The sequence below is a fragment of the Nannospalax galili genome, unplaced genomic scaffold (genome assembly GCF_000622305.1).
Source record: "Nannospalax galili isolate Female #2095 unplaced genomic scaffold, S.galili_v1.0 scaffold1945, whole genome shotgun sequence".
Taxonomy (NCBI): Eukaryota; Metazoa; Chordata; class Mammalia; order Rodentia; family Spalacidae; genus Nannospalax; species Nannospalax galili.
The window spans coordinates 320,674-333,403 of record NW_008352138.1 but is presented as its reverse complement, the minus strand read 5'-3'; the positions used below and the strand labels follow the sequence as shown (position 1 = coordinate 333,403).

Genomic DNA, 12,730 nt, shown 5'->3' with positions numbered 1-12,730 from the left:
ACCAACAACTGTAGAGTTGGGCTGCCTCTGGGCACCTGGCCACCACTCCAAGCTCTCTTCTAAGAAGAGATGTGAACCTTCCTTCCTCTGCCTCTCAGTCACCTGTGGCCTCGCTATGCAGAGGAACCCCCACGTCTACTGAGCACCTGTTCTGTAATGCTCTGTCTACAGAGAAGCCAACTGGTGCCGAGAAGAAGTGGCTTTTAGGAAGTGGCAGGAGAGTGAACTCCAGGTGCTGAGCCTGAATCCAGCTTTCCTGGATTCATTTTGACATTAGAACCCACCTGGTTTCTGTTTCCACTCTTTTGAGATGCTAGGGAGGGAATGAAGGGCCTCAGGCATGCTAGACAAGCAGTCTGCCACTGAACCACACCCCAGCCCTCTCTTTGGAGAGATATCCACATGGTCTCACTCACCATTTACCAAGGCCTTCTGCATCCCATCCTCCTTGGTGGCGCAATTCAAAAACCAAGAGCCTCCCACTACCAGTCCCTCTGTCCAGGTCCCACCGTCTCTCACAGACTACTTGACCATATCACTCATCAACAAGGTTTTTTATTTACCTTCTGTTTTCCAGCCACATCCTTGGAGCGGGGTGGGGTGGCCAGGTTGTGTGGGGTCTTCACTGAGAACCTCAGTGTAGAGGCTGTGGAGGGGTGACGGGTCCCTCCCCACCTGTGAGCGGAGAAATACTCCTAGAAGCAGCAGGTTTGCATTTGAACCTAACACTACACCAGCACATTAGACAAACTGCCCACTCTGTCCGGCTTCTGACACTGCCCATGGGCCACTGCTTCCAAAGGGTATCCCGAGGATGGTGGGAAGGCAACACGCTCACACATCATCTGGACTCACGGCCTCGGTTTTGGGAAGAGAACTGTGTGTCTTTACCAGAGACCAAAAAACCAGCACCATGACCATGGGTCCCTCCTGCATCCTTACATTCACACAGCCTTGGTCACTGTGATGACAAACACAAGGCTGACCCTTCACTGTTTGAGTCTAGCATTTGAACATTTATGTACAGATAATAAAGAAATGACAACACCTAGGTGACAGACTCCAAACAAAGCACAAAGGACACTCTGGTCAGATTTGGAACTCCCAGTCTGACAGAGAAAAGCTTCCTGGAATGTGGCTGGTGGTTGAGGCTCAGCCCAGCATGGCTCCTGCCAGCCACCCCAGTGGACTCAAAACCACAGCCACAGGGCATGTCAGGCCCATCTTGGCAGTAGGGCTTCTGTGGGCAGTGAACTCGGGGGATGCCTGCTCTGTGGCTGACCTGGGAACTTCACACTTCTACAGGAAGCTGTGGTTAAAAGTCCCTGGTCCCTCCAACTGCCTCTGCCACCAGGGTGCTAAGAGAACAATCTCAATGCTGTCAGACTCCACGGGCTATGATCTAGGTACCCCGACCCTGATGGTGTTTGGTCAGTCCCTAATAAAGCCAGCTAGATCCCTTGTGTGGGCTGCAGACTGTCCTCTGCCCTAATAACAGTGAAGGGTACTCCAAGCACCAGCATCAGAGGCTGAGTTCTCAGGCTTGGTGGCTTGCGGTCTGTTTTGTTTCGTCTTGGAAGATGACCACAAGAAGTTTGAGGTTATTACATTCAGACAAATAACCATTTGGTTACTCTATTTCAGAACACCAAAAAGAAACCAGGTAGCAACGTGACAAGGACTGGTGGGGACACGGAGTCTCTGGTCACAGCCAAGGGGACACACTAGTAGGCCAGAAAGGAGTCCCAGCAAATAACTGCAAGGGAAAGAAAATCTAGGAAGTACAAGTTGAAGTTCCCCATTTACAGTAACCAAAGAAAGAGGGGTCCCTGTGACAGACCCCACAGATGCTTCCAGATGAGGCAGGTGTCTGCATGTGGGATCAGGGCACGGGCAGGGACCGGACTGTCCCATGGTTCACACGGGCTCTGCTCAACCCGTTGCTGGCTTGGCTCCAGCACAGACCATGTGTTCATCGTCCTGGGGCAAAGATGAAATCCAGGGCCTGCCGTTCAGCAGCTGCCACGTTGGGGTGCCAGAGATCCACCATGAAGACCACCCTCGGACCATCATCAGCAGAACCTGGGGAGGTGTGAGAGTGATCAGGTCAGTTGGTCCCAGCCTGCTCAATGGGGCCTAAATTCTGGGGCCAGCTGGGTTCTGAAGACCTCTCCCTGGTTGAGAATGCTCATGTGGCCTCCTGAGGCTATGTGTAAGGTAGACAAATGGAAAGAGAGAGGGATGAGGGATGACCAGGCAGGGCAGTGGCACATCTACATGCCACTGTCATGGTGGAAATGTGTCAAGATGGGGTTGTCCCACCCAACAGATGTCCCACACTGAGAGTGACCCTGAATGACGTGGCTTGTAGGTCACAGAAGCCGGCTGAAATTGGCTCATCATCTGTAACAAAAGTGCCACTAGTACCAGCTGCTCAGGGGATTGTGGGGTGGGGGGATGCAAAGGGGTCCTTGAAACTACCTGCTCAGTTTTCTCTGGAATCCTAAAACTTCTCTTTAAAAAGTCTAATAATTAAGCCAGGTGTCGTGGCACACACCTTTAATCCCAGCACTGGGGCGGTGGGGGGGGCAGAGGCAGGAGGATCTCTGTGAGTTCAAGGCCAGCCTGGTCTACAGAGTGAGTTCTAGGACAGCTGGAGCTACAGGGAGACCCTGTCTCAAAAAAAGGACCAAAAAAAAAAAAGTCTAATAATTAAAAAGCAAGCAATGTCGGCAAGCAGTGGGATAGAGAACGCCCACCTTCGTGGAACGCGGTATGCAGGAAGGAGTCGTCAAAGAGTAGGCACCGGCCTTCTGCCCAGCACTGTGGCTCACCCCCTACCACCAGTTCACAGCCATTGGGAGTCTTCAGACCTTGGGGAGAAACACAACAGAGTGAAGGCAGGCAAGGTTCAAAGACCAGCCTAGGGCAGGGCCCGGCTCCTGGTCGGGTGGTCTCAGCTTCCCAAGCTCCAGGCCTTCCTCACTCCCCTGGACGCCATGCCACGAGCTGAGTGTCTCTGACCTTGTGGTGTTAGGGCCTCTGGAAGGTGATTCCATCATGAATGTGGAGCTGCATGAATGGAACAGGTGTACTTATAAAAAAGACCCCTAGGCTAGAGATAGCTCAGTGGTTAACAGCATGAGTTCAGTTCCCAGCACTCACAACTGCCTGTTACTCCAGCTCCAGGGGATCTGAAGCCCTTCTCTGGCCTCTGAGGGCAATGCATGCACAATACACACACACACACACACACACACACACACACACACACACACACAAATAAAAATTCAAAATCTCACAGGCCCCTTCTACCATCTGAGGACTCAGCAAGCAGTAGATACCTCTCCCACCTCCAACCTGAGGCCCCTGAGCCTCACCACACACCAACATGCAGGTACCCTGAATTTGGACTTCCACTCTCAGAACTATGAGAAATGTGGGTGTTGGTGTGAACCTGCCATGGTGTGGTGTGTAAACAGCAGAGGACAGAATGGGAGTCCACTCTCTTCTCCTACTGTGGGTTCTGGGGCTCAAACCCTGGTCATTAGCCCATGGACAAATGCTTCTACCTGCTGAGCCTTTTCTCTTCTTTTTTTGGGGGGGGATTTATTTATTTGGTCTTTTTGAGCGTCTTCCTATAGCCCCACCTGTGTTGTGCAGTGCCCATGGAGAACAGAAGAGGGTATTGGCTCCCCTGGAACTGGAGTTATAGATGATTGTTAGCTGCCATGTGCGTGCTGGGATTCAAACCCAGGTCTTCTGCAAGAGCAGTGTTCTTAACTGCTGAGCTATCTCTCCAGATTAATGCAGTTTTTGAGCTACAATTGGACTCCAGGAAGACACCACACATACGACTTGGGGCAGATGACAAACTGAACCTTATATGCTGTGTGCCTTCAGGCAAGTTGTTGAACCTCTCTGAGCTCTACCCTCCTTATCTGTAAAGAGGGAACACCAGCCTCTCTACTTTCCAAGGCTGCTCTGAGGCCTTGATCCTTGTTATGAATACCTGAAGATTTATTTCTCATGAGCAGTGTGTGCTGAATAAACACTCCTCAGAAACTTTACCCACTTTCCTGGCAGAGCCACTGAGTGGTTACAGCTTACTAAAAAGTTACTATTTCAGGGCTGGAAAGACGGCTCAGTGGTTAAGAGCACTGACTGCTCTTGCAGAGGACCCAGAACCTACATGGTGGCTAACAACTACCTGTAGCTCTAGTTCTAGGGGATCTGACACCTTCTTCTGACCTCCATGGGCACTGCACGACATGGGTTCACTCACATACATGCAGGCAATACACATACACACAACATAAAAGTAATAAAATATTTTTAAAAAATTAAAGTTACAATTTTGTTCTGTCAGGGACTGTCAGGCCTGTGATGGTTTGACTCCGTAATGTCCCTGTTCTGAAGACGTGGTCCACAGCTGGTGGGCGCTACTGTGAGACATTCTGGAAGTTTTGGGAGGCAGAGCTGGGTTGGAGGAAGTGGGTCCCTGGAGGCAAGACCTTGGCTTGCCTGGCTGGGTCTCTGCTTCCTGGCCTTCATGAAGCAAAACACTATCCTTTGCCACATGCTCCCACCACCATGATGTTCTGTCTAAGCACGTGGGACCAAACAGCCTTGGATTAAACCCTCTGAAACTGGGTGTCAAAATAAGTCTTCCTTCTTCCTGCTGGCTGTTTTTTACACGGCCTGGCTTGCTGACCTGGCTCCTGCTTCCTGGCATCCCCCACCCCACCCCTGCCTTCTGCCACAGCCTTGATGGCCCACCACACCTGCCCAGCATGACCCACACACAGCTCAGATGGCATGGATGGTTAACACTCCCTCAGACAGCACTGGGCCTCTTAGGATGGAGGCAACCCACACATGGCCTTGGACAGCCCTGTCTGTCCCAGGACCCTCTGGCTCAGAACTTGCTTCTCTGTCCTCCCTGAAAGAAGCAGGAATTGGGTAGAGAAAGGGTTGTCCACCTACTGTAGGGGGACAGGGGGAGGCAAGCACACTGATCATTGGTTCCACCTGCCAGACGGCCCAGAACAGCCAACATCATGAGAAATTACAGAGACCTAACCAAACCATGCACACAGTGCTTTGTGTATCCCTTTGTGTCCCCCTGGAAACACCTGCCCTGGGACCCTGCAGGTGATGGATGGCCAGGGTACTCCTGTGGTTGCATGAAGATTTCAGGTGTGGGGACCCACCCCTACAGCAGAGTTATGCGTACATGTGGCAAGTGGTGGGCAGAGTGAGAATGTGGGGTGGCCATTGTTCAAGAGAGTGTGTCAGTCACAGCACAGACAGAAAGCAGACACAGGAGGAAGAACTGACACCCCAGAGCACAGCTGGCCTGCAGGGGTCTCCCCAACTGCAGCTGGCAGAGGTGGTGCTGCCAGGTGCATGCCATTTCGACTTGGCTTCTGACTCCCTCCATCAACACTGAAGATCTGGGAACCTAACTCACCTGTATCTATGTCCTGGGTACACAGTGGCTTTGATGGCATAAAGAACAAAGGCTGGGAAACCCAAGTGCAGACTTGCCTTGGCCAAGGAGCACAGCCACCCTCAGCGGGACCTCTTCCAGGACAGTTCCCTGCTGTACTCAGGGACACAGAAAATCTGCTGTTTCTAGCAAGTTACCAGCTGGGCCAGAAGGGCCTGACCACCATGACAGCAAGCTGTGTGTGTGATCTGTGCTTACCTGCACAGATACCTCCACACACACACCACACCAGACACTGACACAGGAGACCCACCCTAGCTAGCTGTCCCTGCTAGCAGCCCGCCACACTCAACCTCAATCCACATCCTCCACCAACGCTACCCCCATTCTGCATTCTGAAGCCTTTGAAAACACACTAGCTGGAGCCATAGCTCAGTGGTAGAGCCCTTGCCCAGCATGCAGGAGACCCTGGGCTCATCCATGGCACTGTGCAAATCAAAAGCACTCACCAAGAAAAACCTTTGAAGAGAAATGGTTCACTCCCCTGCCAACAGCTTCAGCCCCTCAGCCAGGTCCTGGGGTCTATGGTTTGCTTCTGCCTGGTCTGTCCTACCTCAGATACGCCCCTCTGCCCACCATGTTCCCAGAAAACTTCTCACACTGCCACAAGCCTCAAAGGGAGGGCTCTATCCCCTATTCCTCACTGGATCCCCCATGGCCAGCCCTGTCTGTAGCCTAGGCTTCCCTCATAGAACTTCGCCCATGGTTTATTGACTAAAGCCAGCAGGTGAATCACATAGTACTGATGGCCTCTGCTGTCCAGGAACTCAACATGTACCTACTACTTCTGGAAGCAGGGCTGGTCACCTCCATTTCAGAAATAGAAGGCTCAGCTTCCAGGGTGACAGTGAGGACTGAATCCAGGGCTGTTGGCCTCCAGAGCCTATCCACCCCTACTGTTTCCCAGAGCAGAGCCTGAGCCTTAGGGCTACTGACCACAGTGGTTACTACCCACCCCTTAAGAAGGTTCACTGTGCCAGGCACTGTGCCAAGTGGCTACTTAGAGCCCAAACCTCTCCCCAGCACTGGGTGGTCCATGCTATGTGTTACTCAGGTGAGGCACCGATGTCTAGGTGACAGTCTGTAGTTGCCATGGATCCAGACTCTGGCCCCAAGTCTCTGTCCTGTCCCATATGACTTCCAAAACACCCTCACTACAACCTTCTGATTCCCTTATGTCAGCTTTGCAGCACTGACATGTTCAGCCCAAACTGTGTCTTACCCAGAATCCCTACCCAGAGAACAGGGGAGCAGAGATGCTGGGGTAAGAGGGAGCAGAGACTCCTTACAAAGCACACTATCGAACCGCACCACACCTATAGAGGGGAATCCTTGATTCCCCTGCCATCTGAAGCCAGCTGGTGCTGCCTCTTACAGCTGTGGCCCAGCTCAGCACATTCTGCTCCATAATGCTTGCCAGCAAGACCAGGGCTCAGTAACCAGCCTTCCATCTTCAGGAATAAGGTGCCTTGCAGAGCTAGCACCTGCGTTTACCAAGCTGCTGTGAAGCCTGCCCCTTGGGACCTCACTCTGCACCTGGCTCTAGTGACCACCATGTAACGCCCCTCGTTTGATCAAAACCCCCCAAAGTAACCAGGAGAGGATTTTTGACCTCCACTTTTCTAATAGGGAAATGGAAGTTGAAAGAAGTGATTTGCTCAAAGTAGCACAGCTAGTTTGTGGCCGGGCCAGATACAAACCAAGGAAGCCTAGTTTGAGATCTCCTTTGCAAAGCCATGACTACACACAATACAACAAGATTCCTAGAATTTGAATAAATGGCCTGAACACTGAACATCACATGACTCAGGAGGTTTAAGCATCTCTCACAGCCTCCTAGGCACCATTAGGGACCTCTGTCATCTTCAGAGTGGCTCTTGGCTTGAGAGCTGTGCTAACCAACACAGAGCACAGCATCCACTAGCCAACTTAGCTACTCAACCTTCACTCAAATGAAAATTCATTTCACCTGTGGCACTAGCCGGATTTCAAGCTCTAAGTAGTCACATGTGGCTAGCGGCTAATATGATAGATGACAATGAGGGAGAACAGTTTTACTACAGTGTCAAGTTCTTTTGGATGGAGCTTGTGTCAGAAATTAGTTTTAGATCTGGGGTGTGGCTCAGCAATGGACAGCACACTGGAGCACCTGAGTTTCATCCCCAGCATCATACAAGAAGGAAAGAAAATTTCAAAGAATAAAAGGAGATGAGGTTTATACCAATTACAAGTTTCTTTCGAGACTTAATCTCTGCTGTCACAATTGTCTACACACTACCATAAAAAAAATGGTTTTTTTCCTTGGGGCTGGGGAGATGGCTCACTTCCTAAAGTGTGTGTGACACACACAAGGCTGCCATCAATATTTGATCAAAGTACCCAGAGGCACTGGAGCTACTTGAGGCTGCCCAATGTCTCATTTCATCCAAGCCACAGGGGCAGTGCTACAAATGTGCATGCCAGGGCACCCCATCCCTCAACGTACCTAGGTGGCACCGGATGCGGATATTGGTGGGTCCATAGTGCTCCGTTATCACAGTCCCAGGGCTCAGTACGGAAATACACGCGTTTCCAAAAACATTGTTCCCAATACAGGTCCGAAGGCTGCCGAGCAAGCGGTACGTCCGTGGGCACTTCCTGCAGTTCCTGGGGACACAAACGCCCTGGTTGACAAAGTAAAAGGTGAACCACTCCCCGCTGGGCGTACTGTTCACTTTCCAGCCCTGTGGAAGGCTGCAATTCGAGAACGCCTTGTACAGTGTCTCAAACTCGCAGAGGATGGTCTGGAAGTTCCGCTCCAGCAGCTCCACGTCATGCCTTTGGGCATCTCGGGAGAAGTAGGGTGTGGTGGGCAGGTCAGGCAGGAAGAAGATCTCGGGCTTCTGGATGGAGGGCCGGCTGCTGAGGTAGCGGCCCTGCTCCCGGATGCCCTTGTGGATGCGGCCCATGCCCGACCACGAGTATCGCTTGGCGTACTCCTGCAGGTTGTGGTAGAGTTTCTGGTTGAGACCGTCCTGATGTGTGCAACGCACACACTCGGGGGACTGGCAGTACACAGACCCATTCTGCAGCCCGTTGGCATCCACACCCTGCAGGAGGGAGTTGACAGACACATAGGGCCGGGGCTGCTCTCGGCCCACATGGTAACAGTACCACACGAACAGAACCAGGAGGCAGGCCACGGTGACCACAGCGGTGCTGTCGCAGTCCCGCACAGACTGGATGCCGGTGCCGATGCAGTCCCTTAGCCCATCTAGAGACCAGCTCCAGGCCACCAGCCACTCCAGCGACATCTTGAGGGACTTGATACTCAGGTGTGAAGCTGGCTAAGATGATCAGTCCTCTGGGGGCATGACATGCAGGTTAGCAGGAGGTAGAAGGAGTGGCTGGGACAGGTGGAGGCACAGTTGACACTGTTCCTCAGTTCCTGCAAAGGGCTCCATGGGTGAGCCAGGCTGGCCCACCTTGCCACTCCCAGCAAAAGTCACAGCAGTGGGGTGGAGGGCGCTGACTTCTGTCCCACTAGTCTGAGTTGGTGACTGCAAAAGGGCATTTCAGGAAGTCCTAACCTGAAATGAAGACGAGAAAACAGCAGTGTAAAAGTTATGTCTAGAAAAGTACTCAAGAACAACAATGGAGTCTCAGTAACCATGCCAGGCCCTTGTTGGGAGAGATGCACTTCACAACCTTTCATATCCTCCTCCACCACGCTGCCACCATCCATTTTCCCAAAAGGCTGGTTGTGTTCCGGCTGAATCAAGTATAGCTTGGTAACTCCAGCAAGCCCATCTACTCTGTGTTATCTACAGGAGACACTATTTATCTCTGTTGTGCAACTGAGAAAACTGAGGCCCAGAGAGGCCATCTAACTCACCCAAGTTACACAGCCTCACCTGCCTTCAAAGGCTGTGTTCAGCCACTTTGCTACGCTAGTCTACTGGCCTGCTCTCCCTCACGGCTGCACCTTTTATTGAGAAGGAACATGAATTCAGCCACATATAAAAACAGTCTCTAACCGCACTTCTTCATTCTCTTGCCTCTTTCACTTCATCTGGCCGGCCCTTGGTCAAAAGTCAGGTTGAAATTGCCTTGGGAAAGAAAGTGGGTGCCCTGGGGTGACATTGGTGGCAGACCCACGGCCCTTTCTGCCTCTTAGCTCAGAGAGACGACCTAGTGGGTGACAAGAGTCACAGAAGACCCTCCATGTCCCTGACTCAGTTTCACACATCTGACAGTAGAGACATGGCTCTACCAGTCATCCTGCTGGGGTGTGGGAAGCCTAGCACCCCGATTACCACCAAAAACCATGTTCCAAGCCCAACTGCACTTCCCAAGTCTCTGGAACCCAGCCGTGTCTGCCCCCCACCCCCGGCTTTTCTGAAATTCTGTTCACCTCACTTTTGGGAAGGTGATGCCAACATCCAGTCTGTGTTCTCCCAAGTCTATATATCCTACCACTGGAGGAGTGTGACTGGGAGCACTCCCTCTGTACTCTTCCCTGTGCTGTCTCAGGGGGTGGGAGGACAACTGAACCAGGAACAAAGCTGTACCTTGCCCTTCCCTGTGGACTAACCTGGCCTGGAAGTTTCTGCAGCCCAGTAGGAAGACTGCGCACCCAGAGTGGAGATGGGCTGGACCATGTGTGAATGCCTGCATTTGCAGGGCACGCCTCCTCTCTAAACCTCAGTTTCTTCATTCATCAAATGGGATTCAGACTCATCTTACTGGCTGGAGACATTGTCAGTGAGCCCTTGATGCGCAGTAGAGTCGCTACATAGGGGGCCAGCACCATCCCATGATCAGCCAGCAAACCAGATGTGGCCTTGGAAGGAAGGTGACCCAAGGCACCCATCCATGCAAAGAGTAAATGCTGAATGCTCTTGAACCACCTGTCTTGGGTTGATTTCCACCCTTAGACTTACTGGGAGAAAGGGAAGCCTTAGGCGCTCGCTAACCACCAGGCATCGGGTGGCGTCATCCCAGTGACAGCTGCATAAGGAATCACTTGACTACAATGTTTAGAAAGTCAAAAACACACATACTGAATATTCATGGGGACTTTTATGTTTCTAGGAAAAATACAAGTCTGGGGAGGTTAGAAGCCATGGTTTCTTCTCCAGCTTTCAAGTTCCCAACTTCTCTGATGCAGAAGGCTCCCCTAGATGTTAAGGAATTCACCCCCCTCTTCCTCTCTGTTATGTCATGAGCCCACAGCTGTTTCCCCTTTAGGAAGAGGAAAGAAAATCCCCAGGAAAGGTGTCTTCTTTGCACACCACCTTCCAGAAGGCCCCAGGATTCCTGAAATTCCGTGTGAAACTCTCACCCTCTTTCAGGAACTGTTTTCCCACCACTGAGCTAAACCGCAAATTGGAACTCTAAAACTCTGCCTCTCCAGGGCCAAATTTTTCCTCACATGTTGTAGAGTGAGGTGGTGATTGATAACCAGTCCCCTGCCTGTGAAGCTGAGTTCCCATGGGCTCTGCTGATCACTCAAGTTGATGTCAATCAAAATGCAGACGCAGAAAACTGGGTAGATGCAGAGGGAAATGTTCAGCTGGCACCTAGCTTTCCCCTCCTCCTCTTAGCAGCTACTTTGTGGACAAAGCAACCAGGAACCCTCCCCAAGGCTGGAAGATGAACACAAGCAAAGAAAGATCCTAACCTCTTCACAAGGTCGAAGCCAGTACTGTGAGCGGAGGCTGGGACTTGCCAGTCACTTAGACCCAAGAGGCTAGTGGCCTCTACACCAAGGGAGGAATTTACAAGACTACAGCTGCTATGTGACAAGAAAAAAAAACCATGGTGCGGGGAGAGTGATTGATTTATTAAGCACTGCTTCATATGGTTAACCCTTCAGACCTCCCAAACCCCAGGGGGGAGAGGACGGCTGCCCGCCTAACACCACCCCATGTCAGGGAACACAGGAACTTGTAGCTCCATTCACACATCTGTTTCTTTCCTTCCCTTTCCCTTTCTTTTCCTTTCTATCCCCATCAGGGATGGGGACATCTCACAGCTCTGCACCTTAGTGGCAGGAAACTTCATATCTTAAAGGTCAGCAGGCTCTGGGGAATAAGGTTTAAATTCAAGTCCAATCAAAGACAACTTCTGACAGGAGGAATGCCTGGGGAGACAGTCACCATCTGACCTAGTTAACCCAGCTCAATGAAGAGCCCAGGAGGCTGCCTGGAACTAAAGAGCTGGTGTCACCCTGGGGTGAAGCCAGGGCACCCTACAAGCCCCCCAAGGGGCAGCTCAGCAGGAGGGGGGTGGAGGTGGGGGATGGGGTGGGGAAAAGCTTATGATGCTTCTGACCCTCTTCACTAGGGAGTCAGAGAGTCGTCCCGACACAAACCCACCCCCTGGGGACCTTCCCTCTTCACTGTCTCCCACCGTGTCCTCAGTACCCTACAGACCCTAGGAAGCCTGAGAGAGGGCAGAAAGATGGGTTAGGAGGTGAATACCAGAAGTCAGAAGATGAAACAGTGAGAAGATGAGGGCTGCCAGGAAAAGTGGGCGACCAACTAAAGATGAGGGAAGGAGGCCGAGGACAACTCATGGGACAGGGGAGGTGGGTCAAAGTGGGTGATGCTGAGATGGAAACGGGGTTCGGGGAGGAGGTGATGGGGGAGGGGACTACGATGGGGCAGGGAGTAGGGGGTGGAGGAGGAGGAGGAGGAGGAGGAGGAGGAGGAGGAAGGTGGTGCCTGTGCGGCCGCGGTCCAGCCCAGGATCCAGCCCAGACAGCGCTCAGCACACAGCCGGGATTCAGCGACCGGCCCGGGATGCAGGCACCAGCGTCCAGAGCATCCGCCTGAGCATCCTCCTGAGCATCTTCCAGAGCATCCTCCTCCGCAGCTCCGCAGCCCAGGCGACGCCTCTTACCTGCGCGCGGGCGGCTGCGGGGACCCGGGAGACACCACAGCCGAGGGAGCGGGGACGCCCCCTGCCCGCGCCAGGAGCCACCGCCCGGCCCACGAGGGAGCCCAGCGGAGCCGTGTCCTCGCCGGGGCCACGCCGCGTTGCGCTCCGCGAGGCGGTGAGGACCACAACTCCCAGAATGCCACGCGCGCCAGCCGGCGGGGAGGGGGCGGCGGGGCGGGACCCCTGGCGCGTGCACGTACAGCGCGTGCCCGTGGGGACTCCGGGGGTCCTGGTCTGCTCCCGCGCCCGGGTGCGCGCATCAGGTCCTGGGTCTGTGTGGGTTCCGGCGCTCTA

At 52.9% G+C, this 12,730-nt stretch overlaps 1 protein-coding gene across 1 annotated transcript; it reads right to left on the bottom strand.

The window, feature by feature from the left end:
• Positions 1 to 542: 542 nt before the first annotated feature.
• Positions 543 to 12,520, bottom strand: Asphd2 (aspartate beta-hydroxylase domain containing 2). Its single transcript, XM_008849018.1, has 4 exons — positions 12,398 to 12,520; positions 7,998 to 9,081; positions 2,760 to 2,873; positions 543 to 2,082 (listed from the first exon to the last, which is right to left on the bottom strand). Exons 2-4 carry the CDS (start codon positions 8,803 to 8,805, stop codon positions 1,973 to 1,975), a joined length of 1,032 nt encoding a protein of 343 aa, XP_008847240.1. The 5' UTR covers positions 8,806 to 9,081; positions 12,398 to 12,520; the 3' UTR covers positions 543 to 1,972.
• Positions 12,521 to 12,730: the final 210 nt, after the last annotated feature.